This window comes from Panthera onca, chromosome D4, assembly GCF_046562875.1.
Source record: "Panthera onca isolate mPanOnc1 chromosome D4, mPanOnc1 haplotype 2, whole genome shotgun sequence".
Lineage (NCBI taxonomy): Eukaryota > Metazoa > Chordata > Mammalia > Carnivora > Felidae > Panthera > Panthera onca.
Window position 1 is genome coordinate 94,549,430 of NC_138351.1, and position 24,155 is coordinate 94,573,584.

Sequence of the window (24,155 nt, forward strand, 5' to 3'; positions counted from 1 at the left end):
CATCTGGCCTAAAGGGCCCTGGCCCTGCGGGGTCCCACCATCTATACTCCCTGGAACTGGAGGCCTCCCCGAAGGTCTGAGGAGCCCAGGAAGGTGGGGCAGAGGGGGGTGGCATTTACCAACACAGCAAAGGGAGTGGGCCCCCAGTGCGTGGGGGGCCTGTGTGCCCCCGCCTCCCTCCGCCCCACTGAGCCCCGCTGACGGGAGCCGCTTGGGTCCCAGCCCCGGGCCTTTGTGAAGGCCATTTCCTCTACCAGGCGTGTCCTTCCCACTTTCCGTCGGCCTCATTCCCGAGTATCAGGCGGTTCTCAGCTCAGGGTCCGAGCATCCTGACCTTGTGCAAGAACTTTCATCCCTTCCACCCCGGTCCTAGCTCTGCACCTGGGGCTGGCGCCCAGGTGTATGCAATGAGTCCACGGCCACAGGTGCACCTAGGGCCAGGCCCAGATGTGTGCAGTGAGTCCATGGCCACGGGCCCATGCAGGTCAGGACTTTTATTATCTGTATTGCTGGGGGTGGGTGGGTGGATGCCCCAGGGGGCAGTGCAGGCCCGTGGGCCTGGGGGCTCAGCTCTGCTTCCAGGAGCTGGAGGCGCTGCTCAGGATCTGGCTGAATTGCGAGGTGACACGGCACAGGTGGGAGCCCTCCCAGAAGACCTTGCCACAGCCAGAGCAGCAGTAGAAATGGCGTAGCCCCGGCCGCCGCAGCACGCCCTCCGGGACCCCTGCCAGCTGCAGCTGGGTGCCACTGGCCAGTGTGGCAGGCGCACCAGCCCGCAGGTCTGTGGCCTCCAGCCAGCGGCAAGGTGGGTCGTAGGTACAGCCCCCGGGGGCCTCCTCTGGGGCCGAGTCTGGAAAGGTGGGGGGTGGGCGGCCACCCTGAGCTCTCAGCCTTATGGTGGGGTGGGGTGGGGTGGGGTAGGGTGGGGTGGGGTGGGAGGGGCTGGGGGGATGGTCTCGCCTCCACCCTTTTCTTTCCGGTGCCTCTGCCCTACACTGCCCGGTCCCCCCAACGCTCTGCCTCATCTTACCCACGGACCCCTGGCCCTCTCTCCCCACTGGCCCTGCCCACTACCCCTCGCCTAGGGCACAGGCCCATCCTCTCAGGGCAGTCCCCTCTCCTGGGCCAGGAACAAACCCTGTCAGTGGGTGGTCCCAGGGCTCACCTGACTCCTGTATGTCCTCACTCTGGGTGGCCTCATCACCTGGCAATCAATTGAGGACATCAGGGACTGTCCTAAGGGTGGGTCCTGGCAGCCCCAGTGCCCACAATGCACCTCCAAGTGCCCAGCCTCTCCCCCCACCCTTAGCAGAAAGGGCAAAGGGTAGGGGGCTGAGGAGCTTTGGTGCCAGCCTGATCCCCTCCCATGGGAACTCACACCTTGGAATGTTCTTGGGGCTCAAAGGTCCTTGGGAAACAAGTTCTGGGCGTGAGATTGGCCGATTAGGGCACTGGGGGCCTGAGAACGGGCCGGTGGGGGCGGGGGCATCCCATTCGTGGCGATGAGAAGATAAGCCACTGCCAGGGCCTGTGTTTCATAGCAGCAGGGCCCAGGGGACCTGCTGGAGCTCAGGGCGACCTTCTGACTCTGCAAGAGGGTCCCCACCTCCGCTAAGAGCACAGGAGACTCCAGGGAGGTGGCCAGGCCTGGGGCTACTGAGGGGCCAGTGCCGGCGTGAGGGCAGTGACAGCTGAGGAGTCCTAGCCGGCAGGCGTAAGAAGAGTCCTACCCCTAATTTGCTTGGCAAACATCTCTCCACAGATGGCTCCAGATTAACTTTAGCCAGAGCCTGAATGGATGAGCACTGCCCCCGCCCCTCCCCCCCCACCCCCCCCCCCGCAATGCAATGAGGCCATGACCTCCATCTGGTCTCCCTATCTTGCCCTAGTTGGTCTGGCCTCAGCCTTTACCTGAGGCCCACGAGATGCCAGCAGGCCCGCAGGAGGGCCACCCACCACCTCAGGACAGGCGTGGGCCTTTGGGCAGAGCGCTGGTGGCTCAGAGGAGCCGGGAGCCCAGTGTTGGGGTGGCTCTAGCAGAGGGCAGTGCTCGTACCCTGCTCCTCCCTTCCTGGGCCTTGAACATGTCAAGGCCACACTGTGGAGAGCTGAGAGCTGCTGGGGGCTGGACACAGGCCATCACGATGGCTCACCTGAGGAGCTCCAGCCCCAAACCTCAGGGGGTTTCGGAAGAATAAGAACACCCTCGTGGGGACGTCACCGTCCGGGAGAGCCACGGCGAGCCGTGCAAAGGGATCTCAGAGGCACCCTAACCTCAGGCTGACCCCCCTGGAGAGGGCACTAAGACACTCTCCTATCCATCCCATCCTGCTCTCCGCTGAGGAGCAGCCGGGAGCCTGGGGAGGACCTGCGAGGCTCCCTCTGGTGCCCCTCTCTCTAGAGGGCGGGGGAGCCGGTGATAGGAATGGAAGGGCACACTCACTGCCCCAGCCAGCGACTTCAAAGTCTCCTTCCAGTTTCTAGTTTTACAAGGATGGAAACTGAGGCTGGGTCCACGGTTGAGGGGGTTGACATCTGGGGTTTGCCCTCCTTTCTGTCTGTCCGGGATCGTCCGCCTTCAGATTGCTTAGCAGGTGCCAGTGTGCAAGCAAATGTGCATCTGTGCACGTGCACGTGTGTGCAACAAGTGTGTACAAACAGGTGCGTGCCGGCACACATGCCTGTGTGCATGTGCACTCTGTGTGAAGGGCAGGGTGACCGGAGAGAGGGCGGGGGACCCCACCCCAGAGGGGCCCTGAGTGTCTCAGCTTCCTGGCCTCCTGGGCCTGTAACCTTTGCGCAGCGTGAGCTCTGTCTTTCCACCGGCCCCTGGCCGGCACCTCCCTGGTCATCCCTGCAGTTTAATCCCACAACTGGGCCACTGTCCACAGAGCCCACACCTAACCCCATGGGGCAACATACCTGTGATGCTGGGGCCTTCCGGGCGGCTGCTGAGCCTCACCAGCTGCTTCATCGTGTCCTTGGAGACCTTCAGGTACTGGTCACAGTTACAGGCCTGGGGACAGAGGGGGTGCTGAGGCCAGGTGAGGCTCCGCCCACCTCCCACTCCCAGCCTCAGGCTCCTTGCAGCTCTGGGTCTGGCTAGGGGGTTTCACAGCGACAAAAGCACACATCCCTTCCTCTCCTTGCAGGACAGGGCACACCTCCTCCTGGGAGCCCTCCTGCACGGCACTGGATCCTAGTGGGCCCTAGGCAGCCTCTTCTGGCTCATGAGACCCTGTGGGCCTCTGTCATCACCTGGGCTGTCCTCCCCAACCGCAGAGCCTCGAGGGCACAACCAGGCCTGGGCATCCCTGGGCTAGCTCAGCATCAAAGGGTCAGGGTAAGAGGCTTGCAGCGGGCCCCTCAGCCAGGCCGTTTCAGTGTCCGTGTTTGTAGATGATGCCTGCTGCCTGCTGCCTGCCCCCGCCCCCCTGCCCCCGGGGCACCACATCACATCTACAAGGGATCAGGAGGGAAGCCACTTTTGCTTCTATTTGGGGTCCTTGTCTAGGACGTGCAATGGCTCTTGGAAGGCACTCACCTCGGCCCTGCTGACCTTGCAGTGACACTGGGGGTGGGGGCAGGGGCTTCTGGGGCCCATCCTGTCCTCCCAACACAGCTGCCCCAGGGTTGCTTCATGATGGCCACTGACTGACAGGGTGAAGGACCCCAGGGTCCCCATGATGAGGTAAGGAGGGCCCAAGGGAGAGTGGGAGGGGCCACTGGTTCCCAGGCAGGTGGGCACAGGTGCTCATGGACACAAGCACAGCCAGTCACAGCCCTTCCCCAAATCAGAGAGGCCTGTAAGAGGAGGATGAGCCTAGAGCAGGGCCTGAGGGTGGGAGGGGGCGTTCCGGGGCCACAGGGAGGAGGGGTCCGTGATCTGTGCTCATGGGATCACTCCCGGGCCCCTCCTGGAGGAGCCTGACCAGTGCCCTGAATGACACAGCTCCCAGGGGTGGGTGGGTAGGTGGCAGCCACCAGCCCCTGGAGCCTCAGGGTGTGCCCACGTCAGGGGCGGTGCCCCCTGCCCCCACACGCCCTTTTCCCATGGGCCTTTCGACACCATGAGCTTGCTGTACTGCATCCAGCATCGGGAGCCAGGGCCTGGGGGCTCCGGAGGGTGGGGCCACCTCTTCGGGGAGGCCTGGGTGGGGCTGGGGCAGGGCCGGTGCCAGCAGGACCCTTCCTCCTGCCTCTCTGGGGGGGTGCCTCCTGTCCCCTGGCCACCTCTCTGCCACGGGGAGTCTGCCGTGGGCCCTGGCCTCCCGGTCACAGACCCAGGGACCTTCCTGGGCAGGAGTGCAGGTGGAGCCCTGGCCGCAGATCTAGCCTGTGGTCACTCCAGGTCCAGCTGGGGAAAGGGTGGTCGCTGCCTTGGGCTGCCCACCACAGAGAACCGCGTTCGCCCTCCTCCCCCGCTACCCAGGCCCCCCCAGGGGACGGAGCCTGTAGGTGTGAGAGGGATGCTGCATTAGTGGGAGGGGGTGGGAGCCTTCCCAGGACCTGGGCCTGATGCACACACCTGGGCGGGACTGCCAGCTCACGCTGAGTCACGGCACGAAGACAAACCACCGGTGCCATCCACAAGGACCTGGCCCCACCCTCGGGAACCACCGGTGCTGCTTTTCCCACGGCTGCTGCCCACTGTTGGGCCCTGCCGTCACCCCATAGGGCCCTGGGAGGCCCTGTCCCACCCCCACCCCCAGCTGGAAAAGCCGGTTCTACATGCTCACCCCCTCTCTGCCCTGTGCTCCCCATCTGCAGGAAGGACCAGCACCTAGCGGCTCCCTGTGTCTCCTGTCCCCGTCCCCTGCAAGGTCCACCTGCCTCACACAAGGCTGAGGCCCTGCTCTTTGGGGCCCATGGCCCAGCACAGGCCTGGTCATGGGCTAGGTGCCAGTCCAGGAGAGGTCCCTTCCTGACACCAAAGGGGGAGACATTGCCTTTCATTATGAAGAAAGGGAGCTTCTGAGGGGCTGAGTAACTTGCTTACAGGGCCCTCGGCTAGCGAGGACCCCACACCGGGGTCCTCACGCTGACCCTTAGGAGAGGGGGTATGTGCAGGTGGTGTCTGGGCCATGCCCACTCCCCCTTGGGGGACACACGAACCCGAGCCTTGGGATGCCAGTGGGCCTGGACAGACTGCAGTGGGGGTCCCGGGGAGGGCCCTGGACAGGGGCTGGGTGGTATGGTCTTGTGAGTCCAGCCTGGTCTCTGTGTATCCCCATTCAGTCTGGGAGTCTGAGGGCGGGGAGGGCCTCCAGCCCCAGAGCCTGGCTGGGCGGGAAAGGCCAGGTGAGTCGGGGGCTGGAGGGGCTGGGAAGGCTCATGGCTTCCTGGTCCCAGGAGTCCACCTGCGTGCCCGGTCCCCACAGCTCTTACAGCTGCTTGGAGCCAACACCCACTTGCCGTGCTGTCCCAACTCAGGGCACTCTGTCCGCCTGGGGACTGTCTCGGCCAGAGACCTGAGCCCACAAGGGGGAGGTTGCCTCCCAGGGGCTGGGCCGCCAGCAGTGACTGGTCATCAGGACTGCTGGGGCCCACAGACCGGGAGTTAGGCAGACTTGACCTTTTGGCCCACCCTCTGCAGACCCTTGCCCCTCCCTGGGGCCTGGGGAGGGCGGGAGAGGACTGCTTTGGCCACTTCTCCAGGAGGCTCTGTTTTCTGGGCTTCTTGGGGGTGTGACAAGAGGCTATAGCAGGCACTTGGGACACCTGCCCATTCCACTGAGGCTAAGACTTGGCAGGGGGGAGCTGGGGGGCTTTGAGGGGCCATGCCCAAGGGCGGGGCCTCCTCTCAGGTCTGAGCCCAGGATTCGCAGTCACACTCACCCAAGGAGTGGTCGTGGCCAGCAGAACCAAGAGCTGCGCAACAGGCAAGGTGGCAGCATCTGTCCTGAAGTCTGCGTCCCTGGAAACGTCTGTGTTCCCACCTGCCCTGGGTGCAGGGCCACCCACACACACACAACCCTGGTCAGCATGCCTGCAGGTGTCTGCTGTGCACAACCAGCGGACAGCTGGCACACAGGTGTAGAGTGCAGAGGGGCACGCCCCAGCCAGGGCCACAGAACGGGCTGGGCAGGGCCAGCAGGCAGCTCGGAGGGGCCCTTGTACACGTTCCTCTCCAGAGGCAACCAGCCCTCCCTGGGCCCAGGACAGCACAGCCCTGTTGGTTGCTTGTAAACACCCTTGGGCCCCCATCAGCCTTGAGCCCCAGGCCTCAGCAAATGGGGGGTGGGTGTGAGGGAGAGAGGAGGGCGGGATAGAAGCCATACCTGGGACTCACCGGGCAGGGGGTACGTGAGAGAACACGTGTTCGTAAGGGTGCAGGGCCTGCCTAGGCTGGGAGCCCAGAGAAGGGACCCCCGCCCTAAGAAGGATGTGAGTGGGGCCTCCTGCCCAGCCAGCAGCCAGGTCCATGACCTGAGCTCCGCACCACAGGCTGGCTGCCTGGGGAGTTCACACCACCCTGCTTCCCCAGCTCGGTAGGCACTAACTAGGCACCGCTGAGAGTTTTAGGCTCCAGCCGGGAAGTGGGCCCAGGCCACTTGGGTGCCCTCCTTCTGAGCAAGGGGCAGGCTTGTAGAAACCTCACTCCTGCCTGACGGCAAGTGCGGTCCAGGCTCCAAGCGGGGGCCCTGCCAGACTCCTGCAGCCCCCACCCCCAGTGGGGGAGGGGGGAGTCATTCTGGAGCCCAGGCCCTGGAAGGCCATGTTTGGGGATTTCTGACCCACAGGCAGGGCGGGTGGGGGCTGGGCTCAGAAGCTGTGGCATGTTCTAGAGTAATGGGCTATTTCTTGCTCATTTAGAGCAAATTGGAACAAGAGCGAAGCATAAAAAAGCAGAAGAAAAGAAACAGCACTTCGTCCCACCGCCTGGTGGGAAAAGCCAACGTGGCACTGAGAATGGTTTCCGGCACCTTCCCGAGCACATCTACACACGGCCAGCGTCTCGGATGCTCCGGTCAGGGTAGTGGGAGCCCTGGAGGGTCTCAACTTCAGGACACCAGCATCCCTGTTCCCAGGGTGCTTTCTGCCCATTTGGTCCCTGCCAAGCGCCACCTCCCCCTACAGTCCACACTTGCTGTCCTGAGGCCTCCCCAGGCTGGCTCATCCACCGTGACCGCCCCCAGGGCCACCCTAACAAATGGTGCCGGGTGCAGGGCCAGAGGGCTGGGATGAAAGGCCACTGGCCTGACACCTTGCCCGGACGGGGCGGGAACAAAGCCCCAGAGGAAGCGGTGAGGCCTGGGTCTGCTCCACACCTCACTCTCCCACACCATCCAGGCAGCACCTCGTGGGGCCCTGAGCCATCTGCCCCCGAAGGTGATGTGGCCCTGGAGCGGAGCACGACTGCTGGGGCTGGGGCCCTCCTCCAAGACAAGCACATCAGCCAGCTTTGCCCATGAAGACCCTGTTGGCCCCCGGCACAGGGTGTTGTCTGATTGCCCAGAGGAGATGGGACAAGGGGCCAGGAGGACGGAGCCCCCTCCCTGCAGCTGGTCCGCAGGGCATCTGTGAGATGTGACCCCATCCTGCTGGCCTGGGGCGAACGCTGGACAGAAGGGCCAGGACCCAGGCCCTGCACGGAGCGCGTGGCTGGGGCTGATGCACAGGCCTGCAGGCCTGCATGGGAAGGTTTTCAAACCCAACCCTGGTGCTCTTCTGTCTGTGGAGCAGGCCCTCCTGCCGGTGGCCTCCAACCTGGATGTCTATGACCCGGGACAGCAGCCCTACAGGGGCCGTGCTCCAGCGCCAGCCCTGTCCCCAGGCCCGGGAAGGCCAGTTCCCATGGGCCCATCCCTTTGTAGGCTCAGGACAGTGTCTCCACAGACACAGCAGGGCCGGGGCACAGTCAGCATTGTGTGGGTTCCCTAGGGGGTCAGGAGCCACTGGCACTGGGGCGTGTGGGGTGCAGGAGTCCCCGAGGGGCTATGACTGGGCCCGTGTGTGAAGCTGGCGCCCTGCAGGTGTCTCTCTCATAAGCATTCCGGCATGAAGGGTGCAAGAGCACTGAGGGTGTGTGTGCATGTGAGCAGCACAGAGGCATGAACAGGAGTGAGTGTGACTGGGTGTTCCAAGGTGTGGATGAGGGACCTGTGTGACGGGGTGTGTCAGGGCGAGTCACTTCACATGTCCCCTGATCCTGGGAGTGTGTCTGTGTATGAGCAGTCTGTAGACAGGGGCTTGTGTGCACCTCGCCAGGGAGTGCAGGAGGGGTGCTCCCGGGGGCCTCTATTTTCAGTGGCAGGAGACCTGAACATCCACCTCCCCCAGCAGGTGTGGAGGGGACAATGGCATCTGGGACCTTCCCGGCTGGCGACCGGCTCATGGGGCACAGGCTCAGGCTGATGCCATCTTGTGCAGCCTTCTGAGGCCAGCACCCCGCGACTGGGGCCTTGGCCTCAAAGGCAGACGTACGGCTGGCGCCTGGAGCCAGACACCCTCCCCGCCAGCCTCCTGCCGGGCCCACCTCCTGCTACAGGGACGGGAGGGCCTGCTGGACTCCCTGGGAGTGGACCCCCCAGCTCCAGAGCTGCCCTCATGCCTGCAGTGGGTGAGGGCGGGCTGACAGCTCACAGTGAGGGCCCCAATAGCCACGGCTGGGGGTGGATACCCCTGAACTTGCAGCAGCACATGGCTGGTCTCTCTGATGGCGAGGGAGGGGGGAAAAGGGTGGTGGGTGGAATGGGCAGAGGGGCACAGCATGCGTGACAGCCAGAGCCTGCCCGAGCAGGAAGCCCTGCCCCGCCTAGGTGTACCCTGGCCGGGGAGACTCGGGAGGGTCACAGCCCTTCCTCCAGGCCCCTCTGGGGCTTGCAGGCTGGAGCCCTGGGCAGTGGCCACACATAGGACGGGCGGGTGGGCCTCCTACTTGGCATCCACTCCCCACCCTGGGTGCCCGGGCTTCTGAAAAACTCCTCCTCCAGCTGCACCAACCATAGCCCAGGGCCCACTGGGGACCCCCGTGCAGACCCCCTCGTGGGGGCAGTGGGGCCGACTCCAGCCCAGGCTATCTGAAGCTGGGTGGAATGGACCCCCTTGTTCCGGCTCACTTGGGTGGGCCGGGGCTGACCTTCATGGAGGCAAGCCAAGGTGAGCCAGGGGGCCCAGACTGGTAGTCAAGTCCTGCCCTGCTTCCTCAACCCTGATAGGACACAGTCACAGGCCCCCTCAGGCAGCCAGCGAGAATTTGGGCCCTGAATGCGAATTTCAGATCAAGTGTGGGATGGGATTACAGTTCTATGTGAGAAGGTATTCACTATTTTCTGCGGGGTCTGTATTTGTACTTCCTAAAACCAGTGACCTAGTCTCTGCAGGGTATTAGGAGGAACCGAGGCCCCAGAACCTGCTCCCGGTCAGGGAGACCCTAATGAGGAGTGGGTGCTTTTGTCCCCACTCACAAGGCAGGGTTGGCCAGGGCCCCCTGGGTGGCTCCACGAGGCGTGGGGGGCCAGAGAGCACCTGCCCTAGGTTAAATCCAATACAATCTGGCCTCAGGCCCCGTGTGTGGGGTGCTGTCTGCCTCCCTTTGGCGACCTCGGCAACCCCTAGGCGGCACCCCCTCCAGTAACCCCCCCGCCAGGCGCACCCCCCCCCCCCCCATCCTGGGGCTCCCGGGCACCCCAGCGCGGCGGGCGCAGCGCGGCCCGTTCCCAGACGGGGGAGGGGCAGCGGGCCGTGAGAACCAGCCGGCGGCCGGGCCGCGTGGGAAAGCGGGAGGAGGGGCGGGCGGGGAGGGCGGGGCGCGCCTGGGAACGGCCCCCGCCCCCGGCCGGCCTTTGAAAGGGCCACTCAGGACACCCGGCCGAGATTCAAAAGCAAACGGTTGCGCCTGCCTTCCCGCGCCAGGACCCGGGGCCAGGGGGGCTGGGGTACCCCTCCCACCTAGGGCCAAGGGAGGCAACGGGCGCGGGGTGGGGGGGGGGGGCAGGCTAAGGAAGTTGGGGAGGGGCCCCCGAGGCTGTGCCAGCCGGGATCAGCTCTGGTTGTCCCCCTTCAACAGACAAGTGGAGCCAAGCCCTCAGACAGCAGGCAGCGGCCTGGAAGGGAACTGGAGCCCTGAAGCCTGGGGTCTGAAGCTGTCTGAATGTCTGTGGGGCCTGCCTTTCACTCACAGCAGGCCTGCCCTACTGTGTTCCCAGCCAAGGGAGAGAGGAGCCCCCAAAGTACTCCTCCAAAGAGTGGTGATGCTCTAGAGATTGGGCTGGGGGCCTGGAGGCCTTCCTGGAGGAAGTGACAGACAACCTGGGGCTTGGTGGACCAAGTGGGGAGGGTGGGAGATCAGGTGCCCAGGGGGCCACAGTATGATGGGCCCAGCACTGTGGGGAGCCAGCCTGAGTGGGGGCTGAGACAGGGCAGGGGTCCCCTGGCCCTCTCCTCCCTGCCTCTTCCCAGGGCCACTGAGTCAGGCTAAGAGAGGCAGCTCCTTCCACCACACCTATGCCTTGAAATGCGTTTTCCAAGATGAGGGGAGGAAGCAGCAGTCCTTGCTGGAGCCTGACTCCCCCCACTTCCCTGAAGGACCCTGCACCACCTACTCCCCCACCTCAACGGAGGAGTTCGGGCTTGGCCGAGCAGGCCTGTCTCCCTTTGTGGGGTTACTCTTCCAAGGCCCCTCCCTGTCCCTGGCTGGCTGGGGTCACACCCAGCCCCCATCCTGCCAGAGCAGAGGGCCCTCCAGGCATGCTGCTCTGCCTCGGACGCCCCATCTGCCCTCAGTGACCTCTGGGGTCTACACTTGTCCTGAATGTGCTCCTCTCACAGTGGGCAGTGAGTAGGGCCCCCTGGGAGAGAGGGAGGAGGGGATATGCGCCACTCCCCAGGCCCAGCCAGGGAGGGAAGAGAGGCTGGGCGGGAGGGGGGGGGTGGCAGTGCGGGTGACTCATGGATGTTCCTGCCCCCCCTCCCCGCCCCCCCCCCTACCCCCCCAGCGCCCTGCTGCACCGGCCATCCAGCCGTTGGTCCCTGCCTGGCAGACCCTGTTTTACCACCCGTGGGCCCTCCCCAGACCCAATCCATGGCTGCCCATGGCCTCCTCTCCCTGCAGCCCCAAGGGGGGCTGGCTGCTGCTGGCTTTACACCCCTGAGGCCAGCCAGGCCTTTCTTTCTGTATCTAGGGCTGAGTGGACAGTGGGTCCGTGCTCTCAGGCCTGCCGTCCCCATCCAGGCCCATGGCCACCCACCACGCAGCTCACTGCCCCCTGGCTCTTGGGTCCCACTTCTGCTTTGGGGCTGGCAATCGTTCAAAAGGAAGAAGAGTGCCCGCCTCCCCGGTCAGATGCCAGCCAGGCCCCTAGGCAAGGGTCAGTCCCCTGGAAGGGCCGTTGGGTCCCTGAGAAAGCAGCTGTGGGCAATGTAAGGACACACAGGCAGGGCTGCTGCCAAGACAACTATTTGCGGACGCTGAGATGTGAATTTCACACGATTTAGCCGCAGGCTGCGGTGTGCCGACACCAGGGGCAGGGTGTCTGTCTCAGCCTGCCGGTAACCCCGAAGCTGGCTGTGTGCGGCCTCGGTGTGCCTCAGTCCCTGAGCCCCAGGCTCCCTCGGCCCGTGTGGGGCTGTTCTGCTCTCCAGCCCGGAGGCCCGGCTGGTCACCAGGGGCTCTGCCCTCCCTCCATTTCTTCAGAGCCCGGTCCTCGGCCATGTCTGGCCAGTGGTTCTGGACAGCTCCGTGGCTGGGGGCTGCGCAGCGGGTGTGGAGGTGTGGAGCGGAGAGGGGGAAGGACCTAGGTCCTCAGAGACACGACCGCACCCCCAGACAGTGTGTCGTGGGCGCCAGGTGTTGTTTTACTGTCCAAGGTGTCTTAACTGGCCGCAGGCCCAAGACGACAGCACTGGGGGTGCCCCCGCGGCCAGCTGTGCCTGGCCCATCCTCTGGTACATGTGACCACCAGCTGACCAGCGGAGGGACGCCCTGGCCCAGATGGCTAGGCCTGCACTGTCCTGCCTGAGGGAACCTCCCCACCGTCCTCGCCCCAGACTCCCAGGGGTCTGTCTTTGGCCTGCACCAGCTCCTCAGGCCCAGGGCACACTGGCCTGACTCGGGGCCATGGATGCGTCTGTCCAGGCCACAACAGTCCACCTGCATGCTGAGTGTCCACGCACCTGTGGACACTGGGTGAGCACGTGTGCCCCGTGGCCCTGTGTCCAGTGTGGTCCCCTCACAGCGTAGCCAGGCCAGCCTGTCACCCCTTCTGAAAGTGGACAGGACGTGGGCTCACTTTTCCATCAACATTCCGGGGGTCCAGCCAGAGAAGCCCCATCCAGATGGGCCTCCAGATCGCTGCAGGGAAGGCCCATTAAGAAGCACGTGATCGCCGACGGCCGGGTCTTGGAGCACAGCCCACACAGACTGATGTGTGAAGGAGAGAGGGGCTGGGTACCCGGCTGGGCGCCTGGCGTGAGCTGGGCTGGGGGGACTCACACATCAACCCTCCCGGACACTGGCCCAGAGGCGCCCTGGCAGGTCTCAAGGCCATGAGCACAGGACTGGCCCTAGGGCCTCCTCTCAGCCCAGGCCACTTCGCGGGGTGGCACAGGTGCCACTTGTGTAGCCGTGGAGGATGAGGGTCTCGTGGAGATGAAGCAGGCGGTGCTGACTGCTGGACGGGCCAGGGCCAGGGGTGCGACCCAGGAGTGCCAGGGCCCTTCCTAAAGCGGCTGGGGTCAGATTGGAGCCACCAGAAACGGGGGGGGGGGGGGGGCCAGGCCATTGGGCCCGGGCCCTTAGTCCCCAGGGCCATCTGGTGGGAACTGAAGCTGGGCTCTGGCCGAGGACCAGGGCTTTTCTGGAAGGGAGGCAGGACAGGGGGGTGGCCCTGCAGGCTGTGGGGCCTGGGCCCACCCTGCTGTCAGCCCCCAGGGACCGCACTGGGACATCACCCTGGCTAGCATCCTAAGGCTGGGGGCGCACTGGTCTTAATCCCTGCCAAAACCTGCCTGGTGGACCCCACTGTCCTTGAGGCCCCATGTCGGCACGGAAACCCGACGCCAGCTGCCCCCAACCCATCCTCCCCCAGAGCCCCCCGCTGCTCCCCCTGCCGCCTAGGAGCCTGCGGGCCAGGGTCTCTCCCTGTGCAGGGTGGTGGCCACCCCTCCTGCAGCCTTTGTGCCTGTGTGACCCTGGGGGCACGGAGTGTGGGAACAGGGCTGGGGGCCACGGGACACAAAGGCTGGGGAGGGGCGGGGTCAGCGGCCACTGCCCCTCTTCCTGTCGGTTCCTAGTCTGGTCGTCAGGAAAGAGGGAGGGTCTGCAGGAATGGACTGGGCACAGGTGTCCCCGCTGCCCCAGGTTCTGGGCATGGGTGCTGGGAGGTGGCTGCCTGCAGTCCCCCTCACATCCCCAGGCCAGGGGAGCCCTCTGCTTGCATCCGTCCCCTGCCAGAGATCAGTCTGGGCCGGTGTCCACCTCCACCCCGGGGGCCCCCCGCCCAGCCCTGTTGTGTCCTGGGTGTCTGTGAGCCTGTAGCCTGAGGCCCGACCTCTTCTAGCTGCAGGCTCCTCTCTGGCCCAACACCCTCCGTCTCCTGGGGACCCTGTGGCCAGCACCGCCTGAGAGCTCCCCAAGGCGGGGTCACCGTCCTGCAGTGGCCTCTCCTCCCGGGTGCCCGCTTCCGGAGGCCAACGTCACTGACTCCTAGGACACGCCCCACTTGCACACGGGGACCACAGCCTGCTCCCCACCATAGCGGAGGGGGACCAGAGGGACAGTAAAAATAGACATTACACTTGGGCCATGTCAGGGGTTCCTGCTGACGCTTTTTTTTTTTTTTTAACTCCAATCTCTTTGATAAAATATTTTCCCATAGCGGACGGCACTGGGAACATCCATTTGGCGGATGTTCCTGACGGACGATCCCAGGCCCAGGTGGCCATTTTCAGGGGTCCGTGACCCTGCCCGCCACAGGAGACCCACCGCCCCCTCACCCGAGCCCCCCCGCCCACCTCTGGCCTCCACCACGTGGCTCCCTGTCCTCGTGTGCAGACGCCCCAGAAAGGGGACCCTGTGCCCAAGGCACACGCCGAGTGTCAACACAGCTTGGAGGCAGGTGCTGGGCACTAGGGTGGGGCACGGCCACGGACCCCTGGCCGGGCACCTAGCCCAGGCCTGGACCAGCCCTCTCCCATTCTGACTTGCTTCCCGCCTTGGACCCTGATGCACCGGCCCAGAGAGTGGCCAGGCTCACTCTGGGAATGCCTGTGTGTCAAGTGGGTTTTCCCTCTGGGAATGGCACTAAAATAGCATAAGGAAGGAAAAGAAAACGGAAAGTCAGCCTGGCAGTAGGGGGGTCTCCAGGGAGACAGCCAGCTCCAGCCTGGGCCGGGCGGCAGGGGCTCTGAGCCAGCGTCCAGGGTGTGCAGGCCCCACTGGAGCACAGGGCGGGGCCCTGAGGACAGAGGCCCTCCCTGGGTCAGTCCTGAGTGTGCCGCTCCCTGCTGGTCAGCGGCAGGCACTTTCTCATGTCCAGACCGGCTCGAAGGCCGGTCTAGCCCGTGGGGCCACGCGGAGCCAGCCTAGTGGCTTCACTGAGCTTTGGGCCATCGCCCGGGAACGTCTGTGGGGCACCTCTTCGGGGCTTCTCAGTGCTTGCCACCCATCTACCTTGCCTGGCCCTGAGAACAGCGGGGCACTGGGTGGGGAGTAGGGGTGGCCAGTGTGCAGGATGGGGTGGTCGGGCGTTCCTGGCTGTCTCTCAGGCTGAGCTCCTGGGGTTCAGCTGGGAATGCCGTGGCGGAGGGGCTCCAGGAGCTCTGGGTGGGAATGTGGCCGGAGGCCTGCCCAGACCTGTGCTCACAATGACCGGGTATTTGGTCTGAGAACATGCGTGGGGACCCCGGCCTCAGGCCCAAGCATTAATACTACCAGCTCACTGACACAGAGTAAGCTTAGTCCTCCCACCGCTTCCCCAGATGTCTCTGTGGTGACCACGGCCGGTTCCAAATTTAGAAATCCTGGCTTCTCAGAAACCCCTTTCTCTGCCCACTTGGCTCCATAGAGTTGGCCTTTCAGGCTCCTTGTGCACATTCCTGGACCCTCCCACACAGTTATCTGCCACCCAGGGAGGGTCCTGCCCTGGGGCACACCCAGCACACTTTCTTTTGGAGCTGAGCTCAGCTGGAGGCCACTGGCCAGCCTTGGAACCAGAAGCTCTCCAGGCCCTTTCTTGACAAAGGCCCATCGGGCGTCCACATGCAGCCCTACACCTGTGCTCCTGCCTGCTGCCTGTCAGCCAGCCCCTGACTGCAGCCACACACAGGGGTCTCTGCCTGGGACGCCCCCTCCCGCCCCACTCCCCCCCCCCCCCCCCCGAGCCTGGGGTGGCTGCCCTCTGCTTCTTGGCCAGTGCAGTCACATGGCACCAAGTCGTGGACCCTGTCTGTCCTCCTCCCCAACTAGTCTTGGCGGAATGCATATATACCTCAAATAAGGACAGTGCTGGGCAGAGCTCCCGAGCCGAGGCTTCCCCTTCCCCATGCCCGTCCCCAACCTAGAGGGCCTGATGCGTGGGCCTCCAGACCAAGACCCCAGGGAGCCCAGACCCAGCACCTTCCCTCCCTGCTGGCCAGGGGCAAAGCCTGAAACCCGAGCCCACTCCTCACCTGCTACAGATGCCACCTCTCACCTGGGCTCCCTCCCCCCCGCTACCCGCTGCAGCCAGAATAGGTCTTAGCACCTCTGTGCCCCCGGACAGCGTCCCCCCGGTGGGTTGTCTTCTGTCCTGGGGTGCTGAAGAGCTGCCCTCTCTGGCCAGGGCACTTGCTGGTCCCCTATCAGGGCTGGTGCAACTCTGCCTCCCAGCCTTTGAACTGGCTCCATACTGCACCCACCCCACCTCCCCGGGGCACGTTCTGCATCCTGCCCCTCGCACCTGGCAGGGCAGGGGGGCTCTACAACTGCCCAGGGCGGAGGGGCAGGTGGGGCCGTGGACACTCTTCTGTGTGCGGCTGCCCTCGGTGCCCTCGCGGGCCTGAAGGAGGTCAGCCTGCTCCCCAGCATGAGGCTTCCCGGGGCACGGGTGGGGGTTTCCTCCCAGCTACCCAACTTCCTGTTTTCTCAAGAAAACTTAGCAGCAGAGGCTCTGAAAAGCTCATTAAAATGCCTCCCAGGCATCCCGGACGTCCTGGGGTCTTTACAACACTTGTCGGCTTGAGCACAGACAAAGAGAGGCCGCAGACAAGGTTCCTGTCCTGCCAGAGCTCACTGAAGGAAAAGGCCCCGCGGTGCACTTCCCGCCACTGGGATGACCACAGTCATTTCTGGAAGGGCCGGGGGCCCGGGGTCTGCACAGGCTGTACCTGAAGCTGGGTGGAGGGGGGTCCAGGACCTGAAGAAGGGCCTCCCTCCCTCCTGTCTCCCACACTCGGCTGCACGCCTGCCCTCAGGGTGCCCCATCTCCAGACACAGACACACCAAGGTGGGATGATGTCCCATGAGCCTGGCTGGAGACCCTGACCCCTACCCCCCTGCGCTGCAGAGGTGAGGCCCAGTGTCCACCAAACAACTGGGCTTGGAGAGGTGCTCCTCACAGAGCTTCATCATGGCCCCAACTCCAAATAGTCCGGGAATAGCCAGCACTCTGCACCAGGAGCCACTGAGGTGCACTAGGACTGTGCCCTGTGGGGACCCCATGCCGCAGTGCAGCCACGCCCCGGCCTGCCCCACCTCCCCCTAAGCCGGATATGGGGGCTAGGACTCGGTGCACCCAGGCCGGCAGAGAAGGGAGAGGAGGGCGCCCCCTCCCTGGTCCGAATTGGCAGACAGGACCCAGGCCTCTGACCCCTCTCTGATCTTAACCCTAGACATGGCTTTCCCGACCCAGACCTTTCTAGACCTTAGAATGGACCCAGTGGCGCCCATCTGCCCCAGATGGGGCAGCAGCGGCCGCTTGGAAGGGCACAAACGCTAAAGCACATGACCTCTGCTGTCTTGCCACCAGCCAGAGACACGCTGGGTCTCCTGTCACAGCAGTGGCTTCCTGACAGCCCTGGGGCTCACACACTGGCCCAAGGCAGGCTGGGGGCAGGTGGGACTCACCTGGCAGCGGCTGAAGATGTCTGCGTGGGTGACCCGAACGTTGAAATGCCTGAGCACGGCCTTGGCCTGCTGATGGGCCTTGAGGGAGCAGTCCACCCAGAGGCAGCGCCCAGCCCCGACCTGGGCCCGGAGCTGCACGGAAGCGCAGCCGCTGAGCTGTGGGCACAGGACCCAGAGCCTCTCCAGGCCCACCTCCCCTCCCTGGGCTCCGGGGCCAAGGGCTCCTCCCCCCCAGCTTGTCCCCCCAAGTGGGACAGCCGTCAGCTCCCACTCCCACTAGCCCCCGCAGCGAGCAGACCCCGAGGGCGGTGGCCCAAGGGCCAGGCTGAGGCTCCCTTGGAAAGATGAGCCATCTTCAGGGCCCCCACCTTGTGGTACGGCAGCCCCGACGTCAAGATGATCCTTCCCTCCTGCCTGGCAACCTGTGGGGAGGCAGAGGGACAGGTGAGGGGCAGGCTGGTTCCAGGACAAGGGCTATTTCTGCCCCTGCCTCTGCCCTGTCTGGCCTCTGTTGCCACCACCGCCCACCCACACCCCCCACCCCGCCCCCGGCCCCCAGGCTGCCCGCCTGGGGCCTGCGTGGCCAGCAGAGTCCTGGTCCGCTGCCTCATTGTGCAGATCGGCTCTTAAAATCATGCAAACATTTTACATAATTGCAAACAAAATTTGAAATAAAAAAAGCAATCTCTCAAAATCCAAAGATGACGAGACCAATGAACTGCAGAGAAAGAAGTCTTCCAAGCGCCCTGAAAGCGCGGCGAACTGACGGCGCAGCTCCAGGCTGCCTGCTAGCGGCCAGGGCAAAGAAGCCGGGCAGCGGTCCAGTCGCTGGTGCTGACTCTGGCGGCGTCCCTCGAAACGCTCGCTGCCAACTGTGCCAAAGACAGATGGCCGACGCTGGTGCTGAGCTGGGTCCGGGTGGGAGAAGGAAGGGTGAGCATGGGAACCAGGGAGGTGGCACCGCGGCTTCAGGCCTGACGGGAGCTTCGGTACGAATTTCACACGTGCGTGTGCACGTGGGTGCCTGTGTGTGCACACACACTGAAAAGCATTTCATCACTCTGTCTACCACAAAGGCCTCCAAATGAGAACAACCACGTAGCCAGGAGCAGCCTGTGCCCAGACTGGTTTCCAAACAGGTGGAAAGGGAATCGGACTTTTTTTGGAGAACTAGCTGACTCCAGGTCTGAGGCAGAAAATGCACACAGTGAGGCGGGCACATCTCGCCATGTCAGAAAGCAAAGAAGTCATCAAAGTCCACAAGTGTCACGTGAAAAGGACTGAGGACCCAAGGAAAGCTCTCACATGCCCCAGGGGGGCAGGGCACCCATCAATGAGGTGACAGCAGCAATGCACAGAGACGTCAAACACGGCGATATTGATGGGTTCGGCACATTCTAAACAATCCCTAGTGATCTCTGAAGTATGCAAGGGGCCAACACAAAAATGTAAGAGTTAAAACTATAAAAATCTCTTTTTTTAAGTTCATTTATTTATTTTGAGAGAGAGAGAGAGACAGCATGAGCAGGGGAGGGATCGAGAGGGGGTGTGGAGAGAGGGAGAGAATCCCAAGCAGGCTCCACGGTGCCAGCTGCGGAGCCCGATATGGGGGTCGAACTCACAAACCATGAGATCATGACCTGAGCTGAAACCAAGAGTTGGATGCTTAACCGACTGAGTCATGCAGGTGTCCCTAAAACTAAAAGAAAACTAAAAACTAAAAATCTTAAAAGAAAACGTGGTGTGGGAAATGCCATGGCATTGTATTTGGCAATGATTTCTTGGATATGGCACCAAAAGCAAGGCCAACAAAATTAAAAACAGAAAAATTGGACTTCATGGAAATTTAACACTTGTACATCATAGGACACTATCGAGAAAGTGAAGAGTGAGTGAAGATATTTGCAAATCAGGTATCGGCTCTGGGATTAATATCCAGAATGTATAAAGAACTCCTACAAGTCAGCAACAAAAAAGCAAATAACCCAATTAAAAATGGCCTAGGGGCTTAAATAGACATTTCTCCAAAGAAGACGTGCAGATGGCCAACAAGCACATGAGAAGACACTCAACATCTTTAATCGTTAGAGAAATGCAAATGCAAACGACGAGATACGACTTCACACCCATTAGGGGAAATAAGTGGTAGTGAGGATGTAGAGAGGTTGGAGCCCTCATGCGTGGCTGGTTGTCATAAAATGGTATATTCACCACGGAAAACGGTATGGCAGTGTCTCAAAAAGTTACACGTAGAATCATCATACGATCCAGCAATCCCGCTTCTAGGCATAGTCACACAGGAACCGGAAGCGGAAACTTGAACAGGTACGTGGACAGAAAGGTGCGCACTGGCATTACTCACAACAGCCAGAAGGTGGAAAGGACCCAAGCGTCCAGGTGAGTGGGCGCACGTGCACACGCACACACACATACACACGCGCACACGCTGGAATTTATTCAGCTTTAAGAAGGAAGGAAAGTCCAACACGCTACAATGTGGATGAACCCTGAAGACATTCTGCTCCATGAAATCACCCAGACACAAAAGGACAAATACTGTACGATTCTGCGTATATCAGGTATTCAGAAAAATCAAACTCATAGAGGAAGAAACTAGAATGGTGGGTCCCAGGGGCTGGGGGAGGGGGATGGAGAATGTTTAATGGGTACAAAGCCTTTCTTTAGGATGATGAAAAATTTCTGGAGCTAGATAGTGGTGATGGTTACACAACACTATGAGTCCTTAATGTTACTAAACTGTACACTTAAGAATGGTTAAAATGATCAATGTTTTGTATATTTTACCCCAAAAAAGAAGAAAAAAAGCAATAGAGCGAGTGGTTACCTTGTAGTGATAACAAACATACGTCTGTGTGATGAATAAAAAACAAAATAAACAAACACAACTGAAGTAAATATGAAGAAAGAAGCAAATGAATGGAAAGTTAAGAAAAAATATACAGACAAGGTATACGGAAATGACCAAGCATAGGGGCGCCCGGTGGCTCTGTCGGTTGAGTGTCTGACTTCGGCTCAGGTTATGATCTCACGGTCCGTGAGTTCAAGCCCCACGTTGGGCTCTGTGTTGACAGCTCAGAGCCTGGAGCCTGATTCTGTGTCTCCCCCTCTCTCTGCCCCTCCCCCGCTCATGCTTTCTCAAAAATAAATAAGCCTAAAAAAAAAAGAAGAAAAGAAAAAAAAGAAATGACCAAGTACTGATGACAAACATCTCAACAGCAATGATGGACACCAAAAAACAATGGGCTATTTTCAAAGTTTGTCAAACTATAGTTATAAACCCAGAACACTCTCTTTCAGGAGAGAGAAGACATAGAGATTTTTCAGGGAAAAATAGCCCCAGTGAAATGATGTAGTAAAAGAAGTTCTTTTAGCAAGAAAGAGCTTGCTTTTTCTTGGAGCAAGTTCTGTTGTACAAGGGCACATGCACACAGCATAAACTCTACGAGCCATCAAATACACAAAATAAATATGACGTCTAATTTGTAGAATCAAGAAAAACCACATTGTGTTAAAATATTGGAAAATAACAACAGGTAAGTTGGGAGGGAGAAAACTGACTTGATCTAAGATCCTTGTATTAACTTTAACTCTAGACAACGTTAACTCAGATATAAATGTTAAAATTTCTAGCATAATCTCTAAAAGAACAGAAATATAACTTATAGGGGCACCTGGGTGGCTCCGTTGGTGAGCGTCTGACTTGTGACTTTGGCTCAGGTCACGATCTCACGGTTCGTGACTTGGATCCCCATGTTGGGCTCTGCGCCGACATCGTGGAGCCTGCTTAGGATTCTCTCTCTCCTCTCTCTGCATCCCCCCCCCCCCAAATAAATAAGAAATGGAATTTATAACTTTCAAACTAACAGAAAAATAGAACAAGGGTGAAAAGCTAAAAGAATGTTAAGAAACAAAGGGAAAAAAGAACAGAAGTAGAAGCAACAGAAAACAGAAGTTAGGGGAGCACAACTGAACCCACAGGGTATTAGCAATTACATTAAACGCACACAGACTAACCTAATAATTTAAAAAGCAAAGATTGTCAGACTAGATTTTTTTTTCACATTTAGCTAGAAGCATCTTATAAGAAATGCATATCATACACCTAGGCTACAAGAGTAAAGGAAGGTTGAAAGTAAAAGGACTAGGAATGATATACAAATACTAACCAAAGAATACTGGAGAAATGACGTCAATATTAGTTAAAATAGACTTTATGGCAAAGAGCATTACTAGAGCCAAAGAGGTTTATTATTAGGTAATAATTGTGAAAGATTTCAAACAAGAAGATATAAGAAGTCTAAAAATTATATGCATATGCACCTAATAACATAATTTAAAAACATATAAAGCAAATGCTGACACAACTACAAGAAGAATTTGATGAACCCACCATCATAGGAGACTTCAGTACAGAGAATTAAGCAGAAAAATAATTGAGGTACAGATGATTTGAGAAATACATTAATTCAGTTTGATCTACTGAGTATGTGTATGTATGAGAGAGAGAGAGAGAGAGAGAGAGAGAGAGAGAGAAATGAGCATGATTAGAGGAGAATATGTATCATTTTAAAACCCACATGGGGGGTGCCTGGGTGGCTCAGTCAGTTGAGTGTCAGACTTTGGCTCAGGTCATGATCTCACGGTCAGTGAGTTAGGGCCCCGTGTCGGGCTCTGTGCTGACAGCTCAGAGCCTGGAGACTGATTCTGTGTCTCCCTCTCTCTCTGCCCCTCCCTGGCTCATGCTCTGTTCTCTCTCTCCAAAATGAATAAATGTTAAAAAAAACATTAAAAACAAAAACCCACATGGAACATTGATTAAAAAGATCGTCTACTTGGCTATATAAGGCAAGTCTTCACAAACATCTAAATTAGCACTATATAGACGATGCTCCTTGATTACTATTCGGTTAGGTTAGAAATCCATTTAAAAAAGAGAACTATAAAGCTCTAAAACTCCAAGCTTTCTGAAATTAGAAAATAGTTTCTAGAGAACTCTTGAGTCAAATAAGTAATTGTAACAGGCACTCAAAAATTATTACAACTATAGAATAAGAAAAGTACTACACATCAAAACTGATGGAATGCAGTGGAAACGGTACTTGAAGAAAAAATTTATGGTCTTGAATGTTTACATCATCAAATTCAAAAGGCTGAAAGTTAAGGAGCTAAGGGGCACCCCACTTGGAAGTAACCCCAAGAAAGCAAAAGGAAGGAAACTATAAAGATAAGAATAGAAGTCAATGAGACAGAAAACAAGAATGAGATAGAAAGGATCAACAAAGCAGATACCAGTACTTCGAAAAGACTCATTAAGTTAACAAATGTCTGTAAGATCAAGGGAAACGGAGGAGCGCGAGTGCCCGACGGTGAGACCGGAAGCGTGAGCGCTGCAGACACGGCGGGACTCACGCAGAGAACACCAACGACGGTGTGGATCTGGGACACGGGGCGGGAGGGACACGCTCCAGAAAAAGATTAATTACCAAAAGTGACCCAAGAAGATGCAGACAACTAAACAGTCCTGTAATTATTAACTAAGAAAGAATCAGCTCTAGAAACCCCTTCCCCTAACACGTCAGGCCCGGAAGCCTCGCAGGAAGTCAGCCAACATTGGAGGAGAAGAGAATTCAAATATGACTCCAAGGTGCAGAAAGAGGGAAAGCGCCTCCACGTGTTTACGAGGCCAGAAAAGAGGGCGATGGCAGGAGCAGTGCTGTGTCAGACGTGTTCCTGGGGGGACCCAAACTTCCCAACTAAGACCTTCAACCCAAGGCCAGCGGTATAGGAAAGGGTCACAAGCTGGGCCAGGACAGGTCCAACCACGGAGGTTGTCTCGGTTGCTGCAGAGGCGGCTTTCGGCAGATCCCCATCTCCTTCGTGACGGGAGGGCAGCTGGACATCGGCTTCGTGCTGAAACAGCCCCTGGGCCTTGGAGGGCGCGGGGCCAAGAGGCTACCGCTTCTGCGCAAGTGAGCGAAGGATAGGAAAGGGGCAGAAACTGAGGCTGATAGGATTGGAGAGGGAGGAAGGACAGCGGTCCGTAGGCGGTGAGTCCGCAGGAGGCCCCGAGACCTGACTGCCGGCTCAGCAGAACCGAGGAGACTCTCAGCAGGCTTCTGGGTGTGAGGTCAATTCTTGGCAAAACCGCCAAGTTCCTGGGTGAGCTCTGCCGAGCGAGGCAGTGGGCCTTAGTGGAGAGGGCCGGGGCAGAGAGGTGGGAGGCCGCCTCCCTCCCCTCACCTGACCGGCCATCAGTGCAGTTCCAGGCTTTACCCGAGGGGCTGGGCTCACCCCACCTCCCGCCGAGGTGAAGAGCAAAGCCAGAGGGATGGAGACAGGGGAGACCTTTCCAGGGCAGGGTCCCCAAACCCCCCAGGCTCACTGGCTCACTAGAAGGACTCGTATGTGTTCTCGTTGACGGCAAAGACTGATTCTGGGGCAGGGACATGAAGCAAAACGAACACGTGAAAAGGCATACGGGAGAGGGGCTAGAGGCACGGGGTGCACCCAGCAGCAGGGGCACGCAGCAGGGAGAGCTGGCTGTCAGGCAAAGCCGCAGGGGCTGTACTGGGTCTGGGTACACGGGCACCTCGGCCTGGCCTACGCCCAAACTGCCGACTCCCAGAGAGACGGGGGGCGGGGGGGGGGGTCCACACAGAACACACGCTGTGTGGACGCTGCAGGCACGGTGAGCCACCTTCAGCATTTCAGGAAAGTGCCGTATCAGCGAGGGAACGGTTTGCCGGCCAAGCGCTTCTGCGCGGGCCTCTCGAAGGACGGCGTCAGGCCCGCTCCACCGACTTCCTCACTGAGCACGTCGTAGAGCTGGAGGCGGCAGCAGCTGGTGAACACAGCTTGGTCGGTAACCAGAGATCGGCGAATTAAAATACACCATACAGGACTTCACACCGACAGGACGGGCGAGGACAGCTTGGTGCCAGTGGTGAACTTGGCTTGTTCCCACTTGCCCGTCCAGAGGCGCAGACCCTGGCTCTGCTGTCCCGCAATCTCAGGCCTGCGGCTTCTCCTGGGCAGATACGGAAGCTCTGCAGTCCCCGGTGCGGGCTGTGAACACGAAGTGTGAGGC

The 24,155-nt window shown here is 60.0% G+C and overlaps 1 protein-coding gene across 6 annotated transcripts in view; it reads right to left on the reverse strand.

Moving 5' to 3' along the window:
* Nucleotides 1-24,155, reverse strand: part of EXD3 (exonuclease 3'-5' domain containing 3) — an 81,700-nt gene continuing 57,545 nt past the window's right edge. For 3 of the 6 annotated variants that reach the window (XM_060608083.3, XM_060608080.3, XM_060608079.3), the window contains exons 19-23: nucleotides 17,416-17,469; nucleotides 17,048-17,179; nucleotides 2,923-3,016; nucleotides 1,166-1,204; nucleotides 2-850 (exon numbers count right to left, since the gene is read on the reverse strand). In XM_060608083.3, the coding sequence (XP_060464066.3) occupies nucleotides 567-850; nucleotides 1,166-1,204; nucleotides 2,923-3,016; nucleotides 17,048-17,179; nucleotides 17,416-17,469 (603 nt within the window). In that variant the 3' untranslated portion in view covers nucleotides 2-566. Of the gene's footprint in view, nucleotides 851-1,165; nucleotides 1,205-2,922; nucleotides 3,017-17,047; nucleotides 17,180-17,415; nucleotides 17,470-24,155 lie in introns of all 6 variants that reach the window. The other 3 variants (XM_078436191.2, XM_060608085.3, XM_081791045.1) reach the window with 2 other exon arrangements.